Genomic DNA, 26,772 nt, shown 5'->3' with positions numbered 1-26,772 from the left:
GGAGAGCAAAAGGTAAGAAAGCTTTGCTCAAAAAAGAAACTTATGTTTGGCAGTATTTTATCTCCTATCTTTTCCATGCATTTCTACACCAGGACACAAAACGTTCAGCTGGCCAGTTTTCACCGCAAGTCTCAGATTAATATAGCTGAAATGAACTTTGATATAATCTGAGGTCAAATACCACATGTAGTGATGACTCTGAATAAATCTCTGCATAAGATATCCCTTTGATACCTCTCTTCTTACAAAAAAAAAAAAAAAAGACAGCAGAAGCAAATTAGGGCAGGCAAGTAACAGAAACAGAAGTGCAGAGGAGTCACATCCTCTGCAGCAACTGATCTTTGGCAGAGTTGGGCATTACAACATATTCTTCTTACCTTGAAGAGGAGCTGGAAAATAAATAAAAAGTAGTAACTGTGTCAGTTGTCATTAATAGTCTTAAACTTAGACTTAGAAAGAATCACTGTATGCACAGCTTTCAGGCCAAACCATAAGTGCACTGCACAAAATTTTGCATGTAAGCATAACCTATGGGACACAGTGAGGGTTATCATAAATGACTCTCTGCCAGGCAACAGTACAGCAAGCAGACAATGGGTTTACTAGGATGGTGTAGAGGCTGCTCTGTGAATCACCCATAACTGCTGCTGGAGAAACAGCAGTCCTCTCCAGCGAGTCAAAAACCAAAACAGTGCAAGTAATTGAAATGTGGAGTTTTTTTCTTGGCTGCTCAAACTTCCAGTAATTTAGAAAAGAATTCTTTTATTTGTGCCTCTTCATGTCCTAACCAATTTCACCATAAAGGGACTTAGGCCTCATTACCAGGAAATTGCTGGGGTGAAGAAGAGAGGAAAAAGTACACTGCAGTAATCAATCAGAGGCTCTGGCCTGCTGGCTCCTCCCACAACATTATGCTTCACACACTGAAGCAGGAAATAGATGTACAGATACATTTAAAAGCATAAAGCCTGAGTCAGAAAACAATAGTTAAATAACTACCAGTTAAACCACATACTGTAGGTCTGTCTTGTAGTACTTGGAAATGAGCACTGCTTAAGGCTGTTCCAGATATTGCATCCACCTGCAAATATTTGCTGCTGGCTAGTGCTCAGACAAGAAAAAAAAGAAAAGCTTAATACAGAGTATAATAAACTAATTACATGCTTTAATCATCAAAAGCATATAATGCCTGTCTGTCAGAATATAATGCCCAGTTGGGGTGATTTGTTAGTTTGTTGTTCATTTTTAAGCAGGTTACATGATTATAAAGTTAGTGAAGGATATAGCTGCTTTTTTTTCAAGCATTTTGAGCTTTCAGTTTCATGAATATAGAGACACAGTTATTAGTTTCTTTAATGTGGATCACTTACTAGGAGTGTATAGAAAACGTCAGAAATTACATAGTCACAGTGGAATCAGGCACAAACAAAAAAGACACATCAGCAATTACACTTTCATTACATGGTCTCATATCCACACAATAAAATATGTTGTGTTAAGATATTTATATTTTAGATCAACCACCTTTCAGGAACAATGAAAAATCATTACAGCTAGAGAAAGAGACGACAGGAAGATAAAAATGCACTGATGTGGTGCTGGAGGACATTAGCCATCAAAGTCTTACAAAGAAACAGCTAAATACTTTATAACAATATTTCATCTGTAACTGTTAAGCTGGAAAACATGCCTGTTTCCAAATGGATTCAACACAGAAGAGAAATATTATTTATTTGCTTCTGTTAGCTGGCTAGCTTTTTTACTTCAGTCTCCCAGGAATTTTAACATTTCCAAATGCAAGTCCTTGATAAGTTATGGACAAAGGAAAGTTTTCTTTCCTTTAACAGGGACAAAGGAGAGTATTGTTGGGATTTATTATATACATACAATTACCTGCATTGTTATGGAGATTAAAGGACAAAGGGCCAACAGATCTAATTCCAGATCTCACAGCCTTGTCCTTTCCCATAATTATGTCTTAAAATTGGATTCCAGTTAACACATTCACAATACTAATATGTACCAATGCTTTGTATGTACTCAGACATATTTCATTTATTTTAACGCAATGTGGCAACACATTTAATTAAACATTGATCATTGAAGTGAACACGTGCAATTAGCAACCAACGTGCTTTATTGGTACTACAAGAAGAGTCTTAAAAATAGTACGAAGTTCACTAGAAGTAATAACTGGCTAGTCACTTTAAAAAATGCAAAATAAACTTCCACAAAAATACTCCTTTTTTTTCCCCCTCCATCTCAGAAATATTCACAGAAATAGGATTTTGAGCTGCAGAGAAATACCGAAAGAAGAAAAAGAAAGTATTTTCGTTCTGCAGATGTTAATGCTGCCCCTTTATCTCATGTGAGAGTACTTCAGTTTCCTTTCTTCAGCTGTCAGATACATCATCTATTGAAAACTCAGAGTTTAAAATACCAGGTCTGTGTCTATGGCATCCACAGAATGCCAGCTAAAAAGGCCAGATCCTGAACTCAAAGCTTGGCTGCCTATTTCTCCCTGATGCCCAGCTGCACGGAACTAGACCCTAGAGGTGAATTCCTCTCAAAGAATTATGCAAACTGAACCAAACCTAATGAACTTCCCCAGAGAAAAAGCTTCATACCCCCCCCCCCCCCCAGTTTTGTTGAAGATACACATTTACAAAGGCTATGGGAAGGAAAATTGTGGTCACATTTCTTGTATTTCTCCTTTACAAAAAAAAAAAAAAAAAAAAAAAAGAAAAGAAAAAAGGTATAAATCCATGGAAGGTGAAACTACCAAAGACTCCAGTTAACTAGACACAGCCTATTTTGCGGGAAAAAAAAAAAAAAAGCGCAAAACCCAAAACCAAACCAAACAAACAAAAAAACCACAACACTGGAATTGACTAGGACGTGTAAGTTTTTACTGATACTGAATTCCAAGCCTGCTATTAGGAGTGGATAACCCTGCAAGGAGACTGAAAGAACACTAGAATTTAGAAAGTGTAATTCAAGCAGCAGGAAAGCCATGAACTGTCAATTCCCCAAAACTGGATTTGGTTATAAATGGATGACTGTACTATGCACAGCATCAAGAAGATATTAGAATTTTTATATCTGCTTTCACTAGAGAAAAATAATTACAGAAAACACAGTGTGAAGATCTAAAAGAACCTTTTCAACTTATCACTGTTCATTTTATTTCCTCCTCAGTCTGAGGCATTTACGAGTTCAAAAATTTTGTGCAGAATCAGAGGAAACAACTGAATACAATCACAAAAGGAAGAAAACCCTGAACTCCCTTAATTATACTATACATTTTTGCATATGTAAATTTGATGCCAGCCACACACACCCATGTTTCCCCTTCACACTGGTTTTCACAAGTCACATTTTAATGTTTAATAAGTACACTGAAACCACAACCCATCTAACATTGTAATAAAACCACTGGCAAGGCTGAGTCAATCCCTTTTGATGCTTCCACACTGCTACTTTCTGCTACACCGAAACGACTAACTCACTTTTCTTTCACCTGCATCCCAGAGGATAAGAATGGGAGCCCTTCTCCTACATCTTGGTATCAGAGAGAGGTCATTTACCTCAAATTCCTGCCAGCACAGAAAACTAGTCCCCTTCCCAATCAGGGCTTCTCTCCCCATTGCAGATGTCACAAGGAGTGGAAGTCTCTTGAATTTCAGATGGCCACTACTTACCACTCCAGTATCCTCTCTACTCATTCAACTTCAAAATTCACAGGCCACCTTCCACAAAGACAAGTGGCAGAGCAAGTTTAGACAAAGAACAAGATGAGATTCCTGTTAGTATAACTTCAGACAGTAACTAACAAGTTTCCTGACCTTGAGCTGACGCAGGCTGCAGATAGATGAAGCTAAATAAACTCACGATTTTCCCATTTGCCACTCTGTATCATGATATCACTGGTGAAATTAAGTTCAAAGTTTCAAGGGAATGCTCTGGAAATCAGTTGGCTGAGCTGCTTTGAGCGTGAAGAAACCCTGTGGAGCGCAGGTAACAAAAAGAAGCAACCTCCATTTACCTGCAAGGACTATTGACATTGCAGGCACAGCAAGCAGTAGAAAAAGACAGCAGGAAGCTTTCACAGTCTGTAGTATCACAGATGGTCCCATGCTTTGCTGCATGCGTAGGCTGGCCTGCCCCAAAACAAAGCTGCACCTCTCTCCAGCCACAGCCTACTTCTCCACCCTTGGCAGCATCCTCCTTTCTAAGAGGCAAAAGAGCACTCCCAAGTCACCTCTCCAGCTGGGCACCTACCTGCCCTCTATGTGCCTCTCTCCTTAATTCCAAGGACAGAAACTGTTACAGTTTGTTAACTGTTTGTAGAAACTGTAACTTGAAAATGAGGTCTCGAAGTAGAAACAGACTTGCCAGCAGTGACCTGCTCAGGTATGTATATGAGAAAATAACCAAGGAAGCTTATTAAAAATGCTCTAACTTAACAGAACCCAAGTGCATAGGAGAAAAGAATGAGAGAAAACTCAGATTAAGCTACACCATGACAGGGAAGGCAGAAACAAATGTCAATGGCATTCTTGTGACAAAACACCCTCCAGAGCCATTTCCCACTGCAGAGACAAGCAACCAGAACAAGACACAGAACGTCAAAACCTTGGCTAGAAGTCTTCATAGGGGTGTGGAGACTACCTTACTATCTTACCCTGCCTTACCATGTATTTCCTAAGATGCCCTAAAACCATGCATGGTTCATCTTGATACTTTGATTTAAAGAAAGAAATCCTACTGAACTGCTAAAAGCAGAGGCTTTTAAATATGCATTTAAACCTATTAGAACATGCCAAGCTATGATTGCCCAATGACATAGGGACAGGCTGAGCTTCTACAAAGCTGGTTTGCACAAACTACTGCTCTTTAGGGAGCACTCCCATTTAAACTAGGTTCAACCCAACTCCTTGCAAGCTGGCAGACAAAAAAAGCCCTATCAGAATATTGCCAAAAGGAAGTAAGGAATTAATCTGAGAATGCATCTAATCACAGAGCCAGCTGTGTTTTAGATACAAACTATAAAATCCTAACACTGAAAAGCTCACAGGCACTTGAGGCCCTCCTCTAACCTGAGCTGTGATGAGAGAGAGTACCAACACCTTTAGGCTCAGAAGAGACCCACTCAGAGCCTAGAGCAGATGTCACTCTCAGTCTCTCTCAAACACCCACAGTCTCCAACATGGACATGCTAGTAGACTGCATCTGCTTGCCTGGCTACAACAGACAGGCTGCAATTTACAGCAAAGCTCAGGGCCTGATGTTCAAGTCTTTATTTGATAATTTTGTAGTCTTAAAAGCAGAAATTTCTTGCCTTCAATGGGAGAAAAAGGGCTGAAGTTCACAAATTATTCCTCAATCCTTGGCCTGCATGGTGCACAGTAAACAGAAGTCAGTGTTTATGTAGATAGTATTCTCCTGCACAGCACAAAGCTAAACCAATCAACCAAAAAGCCACAAAATCTTTACAATACCAAGACACTCAATCTAACATTTAAGAAAATCTCACAGCCTAATGCCTAAAGCAGAACCCCAGACGCTTTACAGAACAACTACTTTGCAAGCATTAGGAACTTATCAATGCCATACTGGGTATTTCTAACTCATTTATTTTGGCTAAAAGTACACAAAACAATGAGACAAGTCAGAAATGTACCAAACAAATAGGAGGTACAAGAAGAACAGGAAAAGGAAACAGAGAACAAGTAGATGTGCAGCACTGGAGAGAAAGCAATTTCTAGACATTGACTGGAAGAGCTGAAAGGTCACACTTGGAGTAATCACTTCTCCCCGAAGTAGGGCTTGTGTCAAACACAGGCCTTAGCTCTCTTCGCCACATATATCAACTGTTTCAGTTTCCTGTTTATGTGGGTTTAAGTACCACAAAGCCAAGATCAGTTATTGACCCCACAGGTTTGGTATCACAGCAGACACCAACATCATTCCTTTCTCCATTTGTAGCTGTAGGGGCAATTTGCTCTGCTCTGAAATGCAGTTTCCTTTTCTCTCATTGCATTTCTACCAGTGGAGAAAGAGGCTTTCATATGTGGTCCTAGATATCTCAGATCACAGAGGGAAGAGAGATGGTTGGACTGTGTGTTTTCTAATACCAAGAGATTCTTCCAGTTTCTTGGTGATGGTAGGAAAATACCCTTCACTACCTTCAGTGACATGCCAAATACCAACATTTATGGAGAGACAAAGACATCACTCTGTGTTGCCCTGCGTTTTCTACGGGATGCCCACAAATGGTACAGAAAAATAACTAAATGAGGCCACAAGCAGACATGGTGCTTATGGGCATGGTTTAGTGGTGGATATGGCAGTGCTGTGTTAATGGTTGCACTTTATGATCTCAAAGGTCTTCTCCAACTTAAACGATTCTCTGATCCAGCTCAGGTTGGACCACACGTACATGTTCCTTCTTTGCTGGATTATAGAAATACCTTTCCCACTTAGTCTTGGATTTTCGCCTGGAATTTTGGATTAATAGCCCCAGGAGGCTTGTTTATGAGCAGATACATTTGGGAACAGCTGGAAAGCACTTAGAGAAAGACTTGGTGCAGCCTTCCAGAGCAGTGCATCTGTTTCGTTCTTCTCTTCCTGCACATGCCCAATTACTCTTCTGTCTCTACATGTTCTGTATTAGTACATGCTCACCTACACTTAGTTGTCTTTTTTGCCCCACAATTACAGTCCTCCCCTGCACAGTCACCTCCTACTGAAAGTTAATTTCCTACTGATGGCTCCATTTAAGGTGAGGTTCTTTTTCACTCTCACTTTCCTACATAGCAGTAGGTTCTCTCTGCTAGAGGAAATTTAACTAACTCCTCCTACACTTCCAGGAGTGTCATCACTTTCATGATGTTCAAGGTACCATTTACATTCAAATTTTGGAGTCTAAAAGCAGCAACATCAAGCTAACAACCAGATGTTCAGCCATGGACTGTTTTAATAGCTTTACTCTCTTCTTTCAAGCAAGCAAACAAAAAAAAAAAAAAAAAACCAAATAAACAACAGACTTCATACCTACAAACATCAAATTCCCAGTCTCCAACCACACTGTAACGTTGTTGAAATGCTCACTCTATGATACACTGTCATTCTAGTAGGAAGAAGGATTGTATGGATTACACCCTATACAATAAACACCCGAAGACTTTAAAACAGTAGCATTTTATCTCATATATAGAAACTTAAACAAAAAAAGATTTTACATGCCATGAAAATCCTCAACAAAGACTTGCATGTAGCTCACATAATTGAGGAAGTACTAATAATAGTGTGTCTGTTTGCACAGACAACATTTCCACTGTGGGTCTGAATTCTGACTTCAAACATGCAGAAGATGATATTTTGTTATGTGTTACTGGTTGGAGACTAAAATCAAAGTAGTGGAAACCATCTAAGTGTGCTGCAACATGCAGCTACAGAAGCGCTAAGCACATCCATGGTACATTGAAAACAAAGCATCTATTGAGTCCTGCAGAAGGTATTTGTGTTCTGTGTCCTTGCCATGAACATAAAGAAGCATGTAAAATTAACCTGGGTTGCATTTTTAATGAAAATTAAAGCGTTTGCATTTCAGCATCAACTGTCAGTCATCACAGAAAAATAACTTGTCCTGGCAGATGAGGAGTATATTTCTCAGCTCCTCTGACACAAGTAAATGCAGTTCACAGACACAGCTTCCCTTTCTCTTCTATGCTGCCTCAGTCCAGGCCTGCTCAGGTCTCCAGAGCAGTGATGCCCACATCTGTGTTTCTAATGGTAGTCATTAAAGGTTTTACCCCAACAATGTATTTACAGCAGCAGCAAAGAAGCCTCACATTTGCCAAGTCCTATTCTTTTTAAAAGCTCTAGGGAAGCTACACATAGATCTGTGCAAAAAGCATTTACAAAATATTTTTGTTAAACGATTTAACAAAAATGGTGGGTTAAACCCACCACTTTTAACTTTTTTCTTTAATGTGATAAAGATTATCCAGAATAATTTCACAAACATAAATTCTGAGTGCCACACAAAAGAAAAGTCATCAAGGATAATCAACAATGATCAATATATATTATAGAAGTTAACTGCCATACAACATACATGTATGGCAAGCCACATTTTGACTCACATAATGTCAGTAGGAGTTTTCTGCATGCTCTAAGAACCACATAAAAGGCATTTGTAACTCTAAGCATCAAAACTAGCACACAAACACTGGACCTCAAAAGTCCACTACTCTTCAGCAGATGTTACAGTCATACCACTAATATGATCACCCACAAAGTCATTTGCTGCCATAAAAAAAACCCCACAGCCAAGCTTGTTTTTTAACAACTCTAATCTTGCCCACTATGTTGTAATTCATTAAAAATAAGGAAGATGCTTATCCCTGAGTAAAAGGCGCTACAGAGCAGAGATCATATGCCTGTCACACCACCCGGGAGCCACCATGACACAGCCGTTCCACAGCTCAGGATGCTTCCCAGCCCTTGCGTGCGTTCGGGCTGACAATGCTGTCAGTGTTAGGAGTACTGTCCCCTTAGTGACCCTACAGTCATCTGAAAGGCAACGCAGAGACCAGATCCGGCCAAAAGCCACTTCCACTCAACTCACTGCCTTTCCTCTCATGAGCCGCCAGGGGTATTGTAGACAAGGGGCAACAGCACTTACTGGCAAGGCACAAAGTCCAGTTGATGCCACATGCCTGACAGTCTTACCAGCTGCTGTTGTCTTCTTACACCAGCTAAATATCTCACCAGGCAGTCTGTAAGCCAAGTGTCCCCATGCCTGCACACATGCCACACCAAGAATGACAATGGCCAACTCTGACGTCTGCCTCAAGTTACATAAGCAATCCACCATAATGAGCAAAACTGTTCCCTATTAAAGACCATCCTGATTTTTAGAGGGCAAGACCCTGTGAACACTACTTGAAACAGGCAACAAGACTATCATGCTCAGAACAAGCATTCTTTCTGCGCTTTATTCTGCGTCCTCATTGCTGGCATTAATAGGCTACATTTCTCATTAATTATTTCCCCTCCTTCTGCCATAAGTAGTCACACTGAAATTTATTGGGCAATTTGCAGAATCACACCATCAGAGCAAGGACTTAGCTTATACCCTTTTCCTCTAAGGAAAAGGCTTCTAAGTAGCTTTCCCTGCCACCTCTCTCTGTAAATCAAGAAAGCACTCCTAATAGTCAAAACTCCACAACACTTGTTAAGAGGTCTGGTGAACCAAGACTTCCTTGGACCAGCTTCAAGTTCACAGGTACCCCTAAAGTCACAATGGACATCATCAAAAACTATAGTCTTCCAAATTTTCAGACTATGATACCATAAGTTGGGGGGTTCTAACCTAAAATATGAACCAAATAAAAATCTGCAGACTGACTTGTGCTCTGTAAGAATGTTGATGGGAGGTCTGATACAGAGGATGGCAGAACCTATTCAAGGGTCCCACAGGGAGTCAGTGGGGTGCACAGATAGGCCCCAAGATTATGAATGCATAAATGTGACTACATGTAATTAAGGAGAGGGTCCAATTTCTTTTATTATTATTTATCATAGTAGACATCATTTATCATAGTGGACATCAAGTGTCAAGACTTAGAGAACAAGTAGCTCACTACATTACAAGACTTCATATCCTGTTTGAGAAGAAAAACTACAAACAATAGAGGTCATGGCTGGCAGATCCTCACACAAAGGCTCCTCTGCTTCAAGGAAGGTAAGTCAATACAAGCCACATGCCAATGCAATGGTCCTGTTGCCTGTGTGAACCTGCATAGCTATACCCAAGGACAATCCAGGCCTGCCTTGAGCTTTTCCAAAATGTTGGAGTAGTTTGATGTCTGAGCTAAATCTTAGCTCTTAATGAGAGATCTCTAAACCTAGGCTTGACACAACAGCAGAGATGGAACAACAAAACACTGCAAGGTTTCCCAAACTGAAAGAGACACAAACAGATGAGGAAGCAAGGATTTACAATAGCTAATCACAAGCTGGTGCCAATGCAAGATAAAGTAAAAATAGTTTAAAATCTAAAGCAGTGGAATAGGTCTGCTCTGCAGCTCTCAGAATGTGACTGAACACAGGCCAGGCAGAAATGACACCACAGATTACTAAGCACCTCGGCCCATACCAACACACATTCATGCTTCTGTAGCAGAAACTGTTGAGGCAAAGAGGCCATGCAGGTACGTCTGGAAGCAAAAATTCAGCAAACCTCAAAACATTGGAGCTCACAGCAGTCATGAAGTATTCCTACAAGAACACTAGGAAGCTATCAGCTAAGAGAAGCACAGGGTGAAAGTCTATGCCAGCACTCGATGGGCAGGTCATCTGGCAAATGACTTGAATTTACATCACCGAAAGGTGTTCTTGGAAGAACATCCTGCAACACACTTGGGCACTGAGAGAGGCTTGAAATCCAAGTGTGCTGGCAGAGGACCCTGCTGACCCGCTGCCCTAACACTGACAGGTTTGCTCTCCCCGCACCACAGCTGGATTCTCCTGTGCAGACCCCACGCTGCTCCTGAAGGCTGTAGCCCAGTGGCTGACGTGCACCACCAGCACGGGCGACGTGCAAACAACGTATTACTGATTAACCAGCAGCGACACGGCGAGGGCAGGCTACAATACTCGGTCAGGGAGACGGGAACCGTCCCTGCTCTGCCTAAGGCAGCTTTTCGTGGGGTTAAACAACCGGGCAGCCTCACGCCCCGCAAGGGGCCGGCTGACTGTACCACTGGGTCGTATCCCCAACATGTCCTCGCCAGTGCCGGCCGGCGGTCGCCCCTCATGCAGCGGCCGGGCGAGTCTCAGACCCCTGAAGGGCTGGCGGACAGCGCCGGGGGAGGCCGAGGCCGCGGGGATCTTGCCGGCGGCCCGCCCCAGGTGAGCGCCGCCTCTGCCAGGCCACGCCGCGGACCCTGCCGGACGGCCTCCCCTTCCCTCCCCGACCGTCACCGGCGCGGCCGCCGCGGGACAAAGCCCGAGCCCCGGCCGCACACCTGCCCCGCCTGCCGTCCGTCTCCGCACGGAACGGCGGGCGCCGCCGCCAGGGCAGCTCCCGGCGGGGGCAGGTGCGGCAGCCGCGGCGCGGCAGACTCCCCCGCCGCCCGCGCCCCGCTCCGTCCCCCACGCCGCGGTCTCACCTCGGCCGGCAGCAGCAGCAGCAGCGGCGGCGGCAGCAGCAGCAGCAGCAGGCAGGGCAGGGGCAGCGGCAGTCGCCTCATGGTGGCGGAGAGCGCTCCCCGCCGCGCACACGGCCGCTCAGCCCGACGCCGCCTCCTCCGGAGACATGGCCGGGCCGCGAGCCCCGCACCGCCCGGCGTCCCACCCCTTCGCCGCCCTCACAGGCGGCAGCGCCGCCGCCTCCGCCTCCCGCCGCTCCCTCTAGCGCTCCCTGACTGGAAAGGCGGGTGGCGGGAGCCGCCGCCGCCGCCGCGGGGTAAGCCCTGCGCGGGTCGGACTGAGGGGGCGAGCTAGACAGCCGGCCGCGAGAGCGCCAGGGCGGTCACCTCCCTCCGCCGCGGCTCACCGCCTCCTCCCCGCCGGCGCCTCGCCCGAGGCTTAAATGGCCGTCTTGCAACAGGCGGGGGGGGGGGGCGACTGCGGCTGGCGCTTGCCAGCCTTCAGCCCTTCCTCCCGGTATCTGACACCTACCCCCTCGCCGGGGCGGGCGAGGAAGTGGCTCTGTCCGAAAGTTTCCCGGTGTCCGTGCGCACCCCTCGAGGAAGCGGCGCCGCGGTGAGTGCCCCGGCGCTCGCCTCGGCTTTGGGACGGTGCTCGGGAGCAGGTGAGATGAGGGAAGATCGGTGGTAAAATGAAGTTAACCCCGGCCCCTACCGCCCGCTCCTCCGCCGGTAGTGGTAGAGGACAGCTGCGGTGGCCGCGGCCCTTTAGAGCCCCTCGGCTCCCAGTCAGGAGTAAGGGGCTGACAAGCCCAGCGGAGGGGATCGTGATTTTGCTGCAGCGAGTGGCTCAGTTTACTGCACCCCAAAAAATCCTGCCCCTCTCCAGGCACTGGTTTGATTGATTTTATCCAAGTCATCAAAAAGAACATGACATCATCAAGTGCACTTTTATAACCTTATTTCCCGGGCTTAATGCACTGTTTCACACTTCATTCATCTTGAAAAAGGGAAAAGGAGAGAAATGTTCATTCTACAAAGCATATCTTCAATTATGGAAACATTGGCAGCCTTCATTTTCTCAAAAGTTTTGACCTCACATGTTTGTAATTTCCCTGTCTTTCCTGAGCCCTCAAAACATATGCATAGCATTATGGAAACAACAACTTCCACAGGAGTTCATGGGAAAAAAATAAGGGCATTGGGGTTGTTCAGCATGGAGAAGGCTCGAGGGAGACCTTTTTGTGACCCTTCAGTACTCCAATGACACTTGTAACGTGGGGATGGGGATAGACTTTTTAATAGGGCCTGTAGCAATAGGGACAAGGTGTAACGGTTTTAAACTTAGAGTGGATTCAGACTAGACATAAGGAGTGTTTTATGATGAGAGTGGTGAAAAAAGGGAACAGGTTACCTAGAGAGGTTGTAGATGCCCCATCCATGAAAACACTGAAGGTCAGGCTGGACGGGGCTCTGAGCAACCTTATTTAGTCGAAGATGCCCCTGCCCATTGCAACCCAAACTATTCTGTGATTCTGTAAGGGTATGTGCATACCTTACTGTTTATGAGGCTGGGACTTAACAGTCTGTGTAAACCACACACCTGCCAGAAGTCTCACTAGCTACACTGAAGCTGTTATGCTGAGGTATCTTCTGCAGATCAAACCCTACCATTTGGAAATTACAGTTCTGACTCTTAGAAGAAATTCCTTGCTGCAGAGCTCTGGTGAGTCTAAGTTACCAAACTGCAGCTTCTGGCGAGGCCTGGTTTCACTTGCATCAGAAATGCAACCAACTACCTTCATGATGCCAGATCAGGGTTACACTCCACAGCTGCCCTTGAGCAATCATACTTGGTCATCCTTGGCTCTTAGTCAATGAGAACAATATGGCTTTTGTAACTGCATGCCTTTCTAGTATGACAACCTAGTAACTAATCTGGTTGCCCCTGAAATTCAGTGGGAATCTCTCCACTGGTTTTGGTAGTGATGGCAGCGAGCCACGAGGGGGGAAATTAAAAAAAAAAGATGCACCCTGACAAAAAGAATTGGGATTCTGACCTGTTCAAATTTATAGGCATCTTCAAGCTGATGTTGCCACCCCCAGAGCCTGCATGTCCCCAGAAACTCACCTTCATTCATTCTTCTTTCCTTAACAGGCTGCATAACCCAAGGTAGAACCAAGGGGCATTGTATTTCCTAGGCTATGTTAACTTCTTTCTCCAGAGAACAACTGGGAAGCCATGTTGCTATTACAGGAAGCTAAACTCCTTTCCCCACAATATGTCTCTTCAGATCTGGTATAGCTAGTGGGGTTTTTCACATACAAGCTACACGGAATCTGTGATGAATTATTTTCTCATATAACATGTGTGGCTGAGTCCTCACAAGTACTCATGTTAAAGACCTGAACCGAGGCCTATGATGTTCTGGGAGACAGTTTGACTTCTGGAGCATCCAGTATAGTAGAGGATGGCATTAAATTTGATTGCAGGGATATCTAAGCAGAGTCTTTCTAGGACTGTAGTATAAAATTACCTTAATCCGTATCTTTAATTATAACCATAACTAGTGCCAGTCATCAGTAGGATTTATACATAGTAGGTGAAACTGGCACAAAGAGAGCATAAGAAGTTTGTTACTGTTTTGGGGTACAGCCCTGACTGACTGTTACCAGGCCTCAAGGAAAGGGCTAACTCCTTTCCAAAGACATTTCTTGGGTGCAGGAAGTACATGATCAAGGACATAGCTCTGTCTGCACTGAAGGAGTGACCTGTAATACAATGTAACATAAATGTCATTTCCATTTGATTCATTGAAAAAAAACCCCAAACTGGTAGCAATCAAACTTTTTTTTTTTAATGTACAGATTCTGATAAAATGTTTGCCTTTTCCAGTTTGTTTAAAATTCCGTGAGGAACGTTCCAAAAAAGCTTTTCTGATTAGATGTTGAGAGCTCTGTGGAGGAAGAGTCACATGTGTACCTGATTGCTTCTTTGGATCAATGCCTCTGCTCTTCATAGCGTGTTCTCGTTGACTGCTGGCCATGGAAGAGCTGCATGGCAAAGAGCTGTGATTCATGCCGGAATCAGAGACTTCACATGCTGAAAATAGAAAGGAGAAATTGAAAGCCAATTTTTTAAAACTCTTCCAGGTGTTAACTGTTCAGCAGTAATAACCATAACAACACAAATAATTTCCTAGGAATTAGAGGCTCAAGGTTGCATTTCAGGCCACAGGCTCTTCACAGCTTGTTACTAATCTGCTGGAGATTCCCTGAATTACAACTGCTGTTGCCTAATTGCTTCTATAGGTAAGTTTTGTTTATTCTACAGGCTTTTTATTAAAGCTGTATGTGTGACAGGATTATAAAACTGGGTAGGTGTTGCTTCTGGGCTAAAGCTTATACTGTACTTTCATCTGGAAGTTAATTTTTGCATATGAGTCATAAAACCTCTTCAAAAGGAAGCATCAGAAAGGTTTCCACATCCTTATAATCAAGTTTTTGAACAACAGACCCAAGTTTAAAAGTCGCCTTGGGCTCTTGCATACAAATCCAGGAAGAATGTGCAGGCACATTACTTATGTGTGTTCTAGTTTACACAGTAAGGTATACCACTAATGCTCTAGGCAGAGAGAAAGCGGAGACTGCAAAAATATAGTGACCCAAAGCTGTGCAATTCGGAGCAGTTGCCCTGGCTGATAATATTTGTCTTTCACAGAGACTGGAAATTAAACATGGTTTCTGAAAAAAAGAATAAATTCAGTGGGGCTATATTTAACTGCACAGCCCAGCCAGCCTTGATCACAGTACTATATCCTCATTCATCAGCTCGGTGTGCAGCATCAACCAGAAGAGGCATCAAATTGTTGAGCATCATCAGGAGGGATGTAGAGAACAATGCAGAGAGCATCATTTTGCCAAGGCATAAACCCCAGGTGCACCCACATTTTGACTAATGTGTGTGACTTTGCTCTCAGCATTGCCAAAAGGACAGATGGGACCAATGGAAGGTACCAAAGAAGGGTAGATAAAATGATGTGGGTGACAGTGCAGCTGTCTTACCAGGAGAGACTTAAAAATCTGAGACTTATCAATTAAGAGGGGAGAAAGTTACCTGGAAATAAGATGAATTAAAAACTTGTTCACTAAATCTCACCTAGATATAGGGTTCCCTAATACTAGTAAGAGGTTTGTTCAACAGATGCAATGAGGTGCTTTCATACATAGCAGGCAAAGAACCTGTGGAATGTGTAGTGACAGAAGGTTTTAGAGGCACGCTATGAGTAGTTCCAAAAACAGGACAGACAAATTCACACACAATGTGTCCATAAACAGGAAAAAGGTAGAGATGAGTCTAAAACATCCCTAATTGATGACTGAGGAATGGACCTCAGTAGTTGGGTTTGTTAGCCCTTCCTTAAACAGAATCTCCTACTGCCACTGCTGGAGACAAGATACTGGGATGGATGGATTCATTGCTGGTCTGACCAAGTAGGGCATCTCTTAGCTGCTTACAGTAGCCATGCCCAGTACACAGCCTTACTGCACAAAGTACTATAGAAGAGCATAGCAAGAAACAAGTCTGCTAGCATCAGCTTTCAGTAAGCAAGACAAGTAAAATGGCAAGGAAAAGATGTTACTACTGTCATTCATAAGAGAGGAAACACTCTGTTATGATGTCACACTGAGGTCCAAGAAGTACTGTGTGTTTTTGCTTGTGATTGCAAGTCGTCAGATTCAGAGGAGACCTGTGTGACTTACATAGATTGATAAATGCACTGTCCATCATTTCTCAGTGCCCTGAGGCTATGTACACCCAAAGTGCTCTTTCTGGTTGATATTGCTCTGGCTCTTATTTACACCACTTCTTCTGACCCCAAAAGAGTCCTTCAGGCTTCCAAGTAGCACTGAACTCAGAGAGGAATCTCTTGGGACGAAGTCACAATGCAAGACTACAAGTCCCTTTTACGCTGCAACAGAGGAATAAGGGGAGAATAAATTTACAGAATCACAGAATGGTAGGGATTGGAAGGGACCTTTAGAGATCATCTAGTCCAATCCCCTTGCTAAAGCAGGTTCATCTAGATCAGGTCACACAGGAATGTGTCCAGGCAGGTCTTGATAATCTCCAGAGAATCAGACTCCACACCCTCCCTGGGCAGCCTGTGCCAGGGCTCCCTCACCCTCACAGTAAAGTAGTTTTTTCTTATGTTTAAATGGAACTTTTTGTGTTCCAGCTTCATCCCATTACCCCTTGTCCTGTTACTAGCTACAACAGTAAAAAGGGATGTCCCAACCTCCTGACACCCACCATTTATATACCTATAAATATTGAGATCCCCCCTCAGTCTCCTCTAGACTAAACAGCCCCAGTTCCTTCAGCCTTTCCTCATAAGGAAGATGTTCCAGTCCCCTGATCCAGTGGCCGTGCACTGGACTCTCTCCAGCAGTTCCCTGTCCCTCTTGAGTTGGGGAGCCCAAAACCAGACATAGGACTCGAGATGAAGCCTCACCAGGGCAAAGTAGAGGGGGAGGAGACCTGCTGGCCACACTCTTCTTGATTCAGGCACCCCTGAATGCCATTGGCCTCCTTGGCTATGAGGGCACATTGCTGGCTCATGGTTAGTTTATTATCAATCAAGACTCCCAGGTGTCTCTCCGCAGAGCTGCTCTTCAGCAGTTCGACCCCCAGCCGGTACTGGTGCATGGGGTTGTTCCTTCCCAGATGTAGGACTCTGCATTTGTCCTTGTTGAACCTCATGAGGTTCCTCTCTGCCCAACTCTCAAGACAGTCGAGATCCCACTGAACGGCAGCACAGCCTTCTGGGGAATCAGCCAGTCCTCCCAGTTGGGTGTCATCAGGGAACTTGCTGAGGGTACACTCTGTCCCGTCATCCAGGTTGTTGATGAAGATGTTGAACAAAACTGGTCCCAGAATCGATCCCTGTGGAACTCCACTGGCCACAGGCCTCCAACTCGATCCTGTGCCATTGATCACCACGCTCTGGGCTCTGTCATTCGCCCAGCTCTTGATCCACCTCACTGTCCACTCATCCAAGCCACACTGCCTGAGCTTCCTGATGAGGTTGTTATGGGAGACAGTGTCAAAAGCCTTACTGAAGTCAAGGTAGATGACATCCACTGCTCTCCCCTCATCTAGCCAGCCAGTTATGCCCTCATAGAAGTCATTAGGTTGGTCAAACAGGATTTCCCCTTGGTGAAGCCATGTTGACTCCTCCTGATAATCGTCTTTTCCTTCATACGTTTAGTAACAACATTCAAGATGAGTTGTTCCATCACCTTTCCAGGGACGGAGTGAGGCTGACCGGCCTGTAGTTTCCTGGGTCGTCCTTCCTGCCCTTTTTGAAGACTGGCGTGACATTGGCCTTTCTCCAGTCCTCAGGCACCTCACCTGTCCTCCATGATTGTTCGAAAATGATGGAGAGCAGCTTAGCAACCACATCAGCCAGCTCCCTCAGCACTCTTGGATGCATCCCATCAGGCCCCATTGACTTCTGATTGTTAAGCTTGCCCAAGGAGTCTTTAAACTCATCCTCAGCCACCAAGGGGAAGTCTGCTGTCATCCAGACTGTCCTACTATCCTTGATGGACTGGAAATTAAATTATACATTGACACAATGATAGTGTCATCCCAGAAACAAATGTGGTTCTACTACTTTTAAAGTAACCTTGAAATTAAAAAGATTGACTAAAGGTCTTGGTGGTGAAGGGATTTTATATATATATATATATATATATATATACACACATACACACACACACAGAGGAAAATAGTAACATGAATTGGCACAAATATCTTTTGTTTTATATGTTCTTAGTTGAAATGGAAGATAACAGCACATGATTCAGTCTCTTTGCCTGAGCTCATCAAGAACATGATAAATACTGGACATTAAACAGGAAATCGTCCTTGAGAACAGAACAGTCCATGGGAAAGATGTTACACTCAGGGAAAGGTTATTGAGATTAATGTCTTCATGAGTGGTGAGGAACTTCCTGGGAGTCAATCTGGGGGCAGAAATTGAAGAATTTACAGCAAACACTGTAATAGCCTCAGCAGCAGCTTTGGAGAAAAAGCAGAACATGGCTAAATGCTGCATCTGAGGATGGTCCTACAATTAGAAGTGTTGCAGAAAGCTCTCAGATGTTAGACATGGCTGTAACCTGGTTTCTGCTGGTACAGGCTCTCCACAGCCTGTAGCTGCAGGAGGTACTGTCTGGTGACTGCTGTGTAGCATTTTATCCCCTAAACAATTCTTTAAAAATATATATTTTTCTCATGTTTCTAACAAAGAATTAGAGTTGTGTTGACCTGCTGGCAGAGCCATATTTTAGATGGAAGGTAAAACATGAGCAGACAGGATAATAAAAAACAACACATAGAATCATAGAATGGAAGGATTAGAAGGGATCTTTAGAGATCATCTCGTCCAACCCCCCTGCAGAAGCAGGTTCACCTAGATCAGGTCACATAGGAACATGTCCAGGCGGGTCTTGAAAATCTCCAGAGGAGACTCCACACTGTCCCTGGGCAGCCTGTGCCAGGGCTTCCTCACCCTCATAATAGATTTTTCTTATGTTTAAATGGAACTTTTTGTATTCCAGCTTCATCCCATTGCCCCTTGTCCTGTTGCTAGGTACAATAGAAAAAAAGGATGTCCCAACCACCTGACATCCACCATTTAGATACTTGTAAATATTAATGAGATCCCTCCATTGTCTCCTCTTCTCTAGACTAAACAGCCCCAGTTCCTTCAGCCTTTCCTCATAAGGAAGACGCTCCAGTCTCACGATCATCTTGGGCCTGCGCTGGACTCTCTCCAGCAGTTCCCTGTCCCTCTTGAGCTGGGGAGCCCAGAACTGGACACAGGACTCGAGATGAGGCCTCACTAGTGAAAGTAGAGGGGGAGCAGAACCTCCCTTGACCTGCTCCCCACACTCTTTTTGATGCATCCCAGGATGCCATTGGCCTGCCACTTTTTACAATGAAAGGAAAGTTAACCTGAGTTCTGTTTCTAGGCTAGGTTTGGGATGTTTGTATTTAACTGAAGGGAAGGAGAAAGACAGGGGTTTTTTTGGTCATAGTAGGAGCTAGTAAAGAGAACAAATTCAAAAGAAGCTTTTGTGAATTTCTTTACCCAGCTTTCAACAAGATTTAAAAGTGCAGGCGAGTAACACCTTCAATCCATTACACTAAATGGACAGTTTCTTCTGTGTAGGAAGGCAGGTGGGTGGGAGGATATATTTTATATAATCTATTAATATTGGGAAATAATATGGGAAAGAGAAAGGGACCGTCACAAAGTGCCCTCACTCTAAAGCATCTGCAGCACCTGAGCTACTTCCAACACAACAGAACATCTTTGTAAGTGACTCAAGTTCAAACAGACATCAGTCTTTTAAACAGGTCATCCTCTACACAGCAACAAATGGACTTTTGTTTCAGTGGTAGCAGGGAATAGGTCATGGTCCTATAGCTTGCCCCAGAAAAGCAGGGTCCCGTGTAATCACTAGTCTTCAGCCAGGATTAATGTCATGGGTTGCAAAGGGCTCTAGCACAATTAAATACACATCAGAGTTTCACTTGTATCTGTAGAAAGAGTGGGAAGAAAGCAATGTTCATGATTGACAGGAAGTCTCTGCAGGGATAACCACAGGGCACAGTCATAGCTCAGCTGCCTCACACAGGAGAGAGGTCTGAGATGGCATATAGAGCAAGAGGAAGCAGTGACTGTCATGCTTCTGGGAACTACCAAAAGCTGGCAGCCTGTGTAGCTGGCAGAAAGATTTCCCCTTCTCCAATGCCAATTTTTTTGTTCTTGTCTCCCTCCTCACTAAAGAAATTCATAGATGGTTTTCAGCATATACAACTTCAGTGCAATCTCTTTCCATTACTATTTAAATCCCCCAAATGACACCATATAATTCAAGTGGAATAACACCAAGCTAATTTCTAAACTTGAACTACAAAACATTATGATAGCTGAGTCTGCTCCAGTGAATGAGTGAAGTCACCTGACTGGTGTAAACTAGCCAGTGTGTTTATGACTGGGGGCCTCTGTCAAGGGCAGCAGAAAAGGGAGTGGCTGGACAATTTATGAGTCCCATTTGCCTTGATCCTGCCACCTCCAAGAACTGAAACCTTAAGAAACTTGATTGTAAAACCATGTTCCCGTGGCACTTGCAAAACCAAGGATACTTTAACAGCGCCAAGATTTCCACATCACAGAATTGTCATCTCTAGAGTCACAGATGACTGCTCAAATCCCAAAGTGACAGATATTCGCTACAGAAGGCAAAAATTAAAAGGTTAAAAACTAAATATATTGAAATTTTTGGCAAAAGGATTGAGCCTTCTTTTCCCTTTCTTCTGACATTGCAAATTGGAGTGTGGGGACAGCTTGAATGCTGAGGTTTTATAATGTGTTTTGCAAATCCCCTCAAGAAATAAAAGTAATAACATGGAGAAATTATGCAAAATTGCAGGTGTCTAACAGGTGTGATGTATATCAACTATATCAGAAAACAAACATTTATGGACGACCTAGGAGGGTAATTATTGTCTTCAGAGTCATTTAATTTTTGCTCCATTGAGGAGATTGCCCTTAAGAGGGATGGAGACACATCACCTTGTACTCATTTCACACATGGCACTGAAGCATGGGCAATTTTCATAGCAAACTACATTTGGCAATACTGTAATAAAGTCGGAGAAGCTTTATTTGAAGTTATTTGAGCAGTAAAACTACTAGCTGGAGCACAACTGGCCTGTTCTACATATAACCAGTATTCTCCTGTGCAAATATCCGCTTTTGGCAAAAACATCTGTTGCTTTTTACAAAGGTATGCAAAAAAAATATCAGGAAGTAAAACGTCAAGGAAGAGGTAAGACTCAGTCCCTGGAGCAGTGGTATTCAGCACTGAGATAGCCAAAGTAAGATAGCCAAAGGCTCCTCTTGGTGGCTATCAGGTCCTATTTAATATGCTCAGATGACTGTGGTTAAACTGGGATGATTTCAAGCATCTTGGCAGAAACACCAATCAATTGAACTTGAAAAGCAAGATATCAAGAAGGCTAGGAAGACATCTGCCTGGGAAGAAAACAAATGCTGACATCAAAAAATTACAAGTTCACATCCCAGCTAGCATGACTGAATTCGCTGGCTCTGAATTTGCATCTGTGCACTTGCAATTCTAATGTCTGGTGATGCACTATGATCTTTGTTCATTTACTTGTCCTGTCTGACTGGAAATGATGTTTTGGCAACAACCTGCTATTTACTGTGGCACCACAGCCCTAAACATCCTTTAAGACATGCTGAGGCTTAGCTGCCCAAATTCTTATGCTGGCTTTTCAGCTCTCAATGAGAGCTGAGTACCAAGGTTGCTTATACCCTTTTCAAAAATCCCTTGTTCAGTTTTTTGATAACATTTAAAAATATAATCTATTTTTAAAAAACTCCCTGCCATCTACCACTTGAATAGTCAGTGCTATATGGCTTTCTCATGGTACTGGGAAAAGCTCTTATGTTCACTAAACTCTAGTAAGTGAAATAATAGGCTACAAATCAAATAATGAAGTATTGCTATTGCCATTCCTCCATGTTGTAATACTATGCACTTGCATAAGAACAAAAAAGATATACCAGCAGATTACTCTTTGGATTAATAGTTTCTATGTGTGATGCTTCCACCTTCCATTCCTCAGTTAAAGAACAGGCTGTTCTGAAGAGTACATCTGCTCCCCCAGAAAACTAGGAGTCCAACAGGTGAGGAAAACATATCAATAAATAACACTAAAACCTGTAGGATGTATAGATCCTTTTGAAAACTAGTGGATTAGATTCAGCTGCTTCAACAGGTACTAACCAGCAACAGTCCAAGTTAATTTTACAGCTGGCAGTTAAAAAGGTTGAGTGAATAATCTTTTCTCTTAAAAATGAAAACTTCCATTTTCCTAAAGATCCTGATCTTCCCAAAGTGCATCTACACTGATATATGCTATTGCAGTGGCTTTGCAGGATATGCAAACAATCATTTGTTATTTTCTATACTCACCCTCCTTGCTAATTGCTGTAGAGCAGAGTAACTCCAAAGTGAGCTAGGACAGAAGGGCAATGGCTCTACTAGCTATATTCTTTGCTAGAGGTGATGGGGGTTTGTTCTCTCTTTTAGCCCCCACGATGGCTAAGGAGCTGTAACCATCAACCTCTGTTGCTAGTTAAGAGATTAAGCACATACTTCCCTTCAAATATATAGTATACATGGTTCTTGAGCAGTACAGTTGCTCACATTATCTATCTCACTCCTTTTTGGCAAGAAATAACTTAACAGTGACCAGAGAGAAAGGAAACAGGAAGAGAATAGGGTGAGAGGGAAACAGATATCAAGGGATTGGCAGATTAGGCCTTATTTCTCCACAAAACTCATACTCCCAGGTGACACCAAAGCAAGGAAATAATAATTAAAAAAAAATGAAGCAGCAAAAAATTAATCAGGAGCAAACCCAACTGTCCAGAACCTCAACATGAAACAGCAGGTCAAAAGCAGGGAAACATTGAAAGTAGTATTTTTTGTTGTTGTTGAAGGAGGACTGCTGCTGTTGCATCGTCAGCCTAAAAAGAGGTAGGGCTCAATCTGTGTCTGCAAGCACTGCAGAAGCAGCCATAAACACGTTGCATGGGTTTTTTGTAAGAAGATGCTGTCATCTTATTCAAACCAGACAGTGCTGAGGCTTTCTGCTAGGACTAAGCTCTCCACTCTCAGTCACTGGCTTCTTTGTTCTAGTGTACTCTAAGAGGGACACTTAACAACTGATAGAGGAGAAAAATCATTGTCATGAGAATACTCACCATGCCTATCTACCACAACAATTTGACCAGCCTTGCTTGGGTCCCAGGCAGGTGGATGTCCTCTAATTTAAAGGCGGCATGTCCTTTTGAGAGATTTTCAATCCCTGCAGCTGAGGACAGCAGGAGATAATGGAGGACATGTTTGCGCTTCTTAGTGATTATTAGAGGGAATCATAATGAAGCTTTTGCACAGTTCGTTCATTTCCTAAATCCAGCATACTTGATTAATTTAGGGAGTAAAACTGGCTGTATTTCTCTTCTAGAAAAGGTATTCTTTCGGCACCAGAACTTCGTCTTGCCTTTACTATTAATATATAGTTTAGTGAGATTATACAATCCAGCTTTCTTCTTTTTAAATGATTTGTCCCAGCGTCAGTTGTACCTAGCCTATTAGTCAGTTCTGATTCTACAGAAAGTTTGTATCTCCAGAATGCAACAATTCTATGTCTAAGGGTAGAAAATTCAAAACTACAGTAAAAACCATAAATGTGATGATCTTAGCAACCAACAGATTCTGATTAACTACCAAAATTTCTATTTGCTGCTCTTGTTTTGAAGAGGTCCTCGGGGTTTGGCTTGTCTAGGCCTTGAGAGACACAAGGATTAATCTTGGTTACTGTCTAAGTGCTTGTTAAAAGTTTTGATTTCCTAAACAAGCCTTATCTTTAAGAGAGGTAATTTCAATGTTTCTTTATAGGATTTAAGACAGGAAGGTAAATACTTAGTTTGGTGCAGTAATTCCTCCCTTTCCTGTAGGAATTGACCTTTCTGGTGGGCCTTACTGAACTTTGGGACACTGTATACAAGCGTGGGATGAGGGAGAGGTTAAAGCATGCATCGGCAAAAGAAAAACAACAGCTATAGGCGAAAAAACAGGACTAGATGACCTCTAAAGGTCCCTTCCAACCCCTACCATTCTATGATTCTATGATTCTAGCTGTCAGTGTTAGTGCTATTCCTTTCTAGAGAGTAGATGACAAGTAGATGCCCTGATTCCTCTCCCATTGTTCCTCATACCTCCTTTTCTGGACACAAAAAACTGCTGTTCATGACTATGACTTCTTCAACGGAGTTATCCACAAATGTGGGCCAAAATAAGCTGGAAGACAGCTGTTAGTCAACAGATAACCTTTCTCTCAGGATACCCTGACAGTCCCAACTCCTGCCACAGACAACTTCAGCTAGATGCAGAACATTTTTTAAGAAATACCTATTGACTAGTAGCTGCCTAAATGCAATGCACAGTCTGATCTTGCTTCCATCCAACTCTAAATAACTGTAGTCATCTCAGTTTCTCCAATTCAGTTTTTTAACTGCAGTACCACCACTGTTTACATTTTGACTGCCAACCTCATAATAGTGGGTTTTTTTCCTTTCAGAAGGACCTGTATTTGCATCACAAGCAGGAAAGACTCCCAGATTTTCTTTAAAATGAAATATGATTGGATCCCTCCTGATTGCAGGAGCAACCCTGGAAACATGATCCAAGAACTCTCTAAAGGATCATAACCCAGAAGGCAGTGTTAGAGGGTGAGGGTGGGTAATTTAATGTTCATCTCATGATCTCTGAACACCTGCAGAGACAAAATGAAAGTCTATCATTCTGTCCTTTGTCCTCTTGACTTTGGATTGTAAATGGACGTTCAAGACGAATAAGGTAAAGAAGGAACACCTTGAATTCCCATGTTCCTGCCTCTGCTAAAGCCATCCAGTGTCTGAATCTCTGACTCTAAAGATCTGCCTTAGCTAGACAGTGCTGATGAACAAGGAAAGTGTGCCCAGGTGCTTTTAAATGTTAGGAAAGTAGTTTTCTAGAGCTAGCTTGCTGGCTGTTTGCCAGAGCTATTTCTTCTGACAGGAAAAGTGAAATGTAAACGTCCAGTCTCACTTCAACTGGACGGGGACTCTGGAAAGGCTGTGCTATCCTCTCATCACTTGCAAAGCCTTGGGCTATCTCAGAAGCAGAATTATCCCACATACCTTAGCAGATTTCTATAGAGAGATTCTGAGAGCTACTTCACACGGCAGGAGATACAGCAGAAGGATTTCCCGAGTCTTGATACAGAAATGTTCCTTGTGGGATTGTGAGAGCAGAGCAAACTGGGAGCTGCTGCCATGCAAATACTTAAAAAGCCCTTGAGTATTGTCAAAGAGACCAGTCCCACCCACTCGCCTATGAGTGGCAAAATTTGGCCCACCTCAAACTGAGTAAGAAGGAAAGTTGCTCTCTTTTACTCCCCTATCGAGCATTTCTTTTTTTTCTCAAAACCCACTAGTATGGCTGCTGTCAGATTTGTCTGAGCTTCAGAAGAATTGCTTTTTAGTTATGTGGAAGTGTGGCTACTGATGACACAGGTATAGAGGTGTATCTCATGGTATCTCTTGTGTAGTAATCCCTCTCAGTCTCCAAAGACAAGTCTTTAGGGATTACTTCACCTTACTTGACTTGAGCTGTACCTGGGGTTGTTTTACAGAAGGTGGAACCTCAGGTGCAAATCCAATAGGAAAAAAGTATCTCCTATTAACTCTAAGCCTGACACAGAGAGGGAGGCAAGAAAGTGTGTGTTCTGGGTTCTGCCACCTATGCACAATACTCTGGCAGGAAGAAAATGAGACAGAGATTGTTGCAGAGAATAAATAGGATTTCATTCTTTGCAGTAACTGCCAGGCAGCTCATGGCTCCAATTCTCCCTCTGCAGCCGAGTTCCCCGCTGGCATGGCATCTGTGCTCAGTCTTTCAGCATTGAAAGTTCCCTGCTCCTGGAACCTGTAACTAAACTACATGACAGGAGACACATTCTTGTTAGTGCTTTAGTTTCTAGTTTGGCAACTTTTGAAGACATTCATAGGACGTGTTAAAGGTCTGTAGGTTTAAATAAGGAAATGACATGGTTTGATTGCTCAGATATTACTACTTTACTCTTAATTCCAGCAGTGCCTGGAGATTACCAGAAACAAAGTTCCTTTGCTGTTAAGTGCCATGCAAATATGTAGGATAAGATTTGCAATAAAGAGGTGATAGATAAAATAGGAGATTAAGAGAAGTTTTACACATGGCACAGTAAGCAATTAAGTAACTTGCCCAAGGTTGCAGAAAGAAATTGTGTGAGAGCCAGAAACTGAGACTATGTTGCTGAGTCATAAAATGTGACTTTCCTCATCTGACTTTTTTCCCATTGTATATGTGCCATGGAGCTCGGTTCTGATATAATACACATAAGTTTCTTAAATTTAACTGAACTCAGTAAACAGACAGTGGTTTCATTAGCTTGAAGAGGGGAAGACCTTTATCTTAAAGAGGGTGGAAAATAAGCTACTTATTTTCAAGAATGTCAACAGTGTAGTCTTCCTGGGCAGTGTCACCATTCTGCTTAGTTCCAACAGGAAGATGATTCACTAGTGTTGGTCTCTCTTACACATCTGAATTTCTTGCTTTGGGTAATTTTTACAACTGTTCCCATCCTCCATAGTTCATCTCACTCAAAGTTTCCATAGTCAAACCCACAAATTTGAAGTGAGTTATGTGAAAACACTGCTTATCTGCTACAGGTACAGGTAGATGCCAAAGGAGGCTTGCAGCTAAATTATGAAGTCCTTGCAATTTACAACAAAGAGAGAAGGGAAGAGGACCTCAAGAGGGAATTGCATTGCAGAACATTGCAGATTGAATCAGGAATTTCTTCTCTGGAGACTGGCTGTGGAAAAATAAAGGATCATCTTGCTTCCTCTTCACA

At 43.1% G+C, this 26,772-nt stretch overlaps 1 protein-coding gene across 3 annotated transcripts in view; it reads right to left on the bottom strand.

Moving 5' to 3' along the window:
• Positions 1-11,322, bottom strand: part of PTPRJ (protein tyrosine phosphatase receptor type J) — a 72,745-nt gene extending 61,423 nt beyond the window's left edge. For all 3 annotated transcript variants that reach the window (XM_062000006.1, XM_062000007.1, XM_062000008.1), the window contains exon 1: positions 11,184-11,322. In XM_062000006.1, coding sequence (XP_061855990.1) covers positions 11,184-11,264 — 81 coding nt within the window. In that variant the 5' untranslated portion in view covers positions 11,265-11,322. The remainder of the gene's footprint in view (positions 1-11,183) is intronic.
• Between the last annotated feature and the right edge of the window lie 15,450 nt (positions 11,323-26,772).

Source organism: Colius striatus, chromosome 7 (assembly GCF_028858725.1).
Source record: "Colius striatus isolate bColStr4 chromosome 7, bColStr4.1.hap1, whole genome shotgun sequence".
Taxonomy (NCBI): domain Eukaryota; kingdom Metazoa; phylum Chordata; class Aves; order Coliiformes; family Coliidae; genus Colius; species Colius striatus.
Note: the sequence above shows the minus strand (reverse complement) of the source record. Positions and strands in the feature narration are given on the sequence as shown.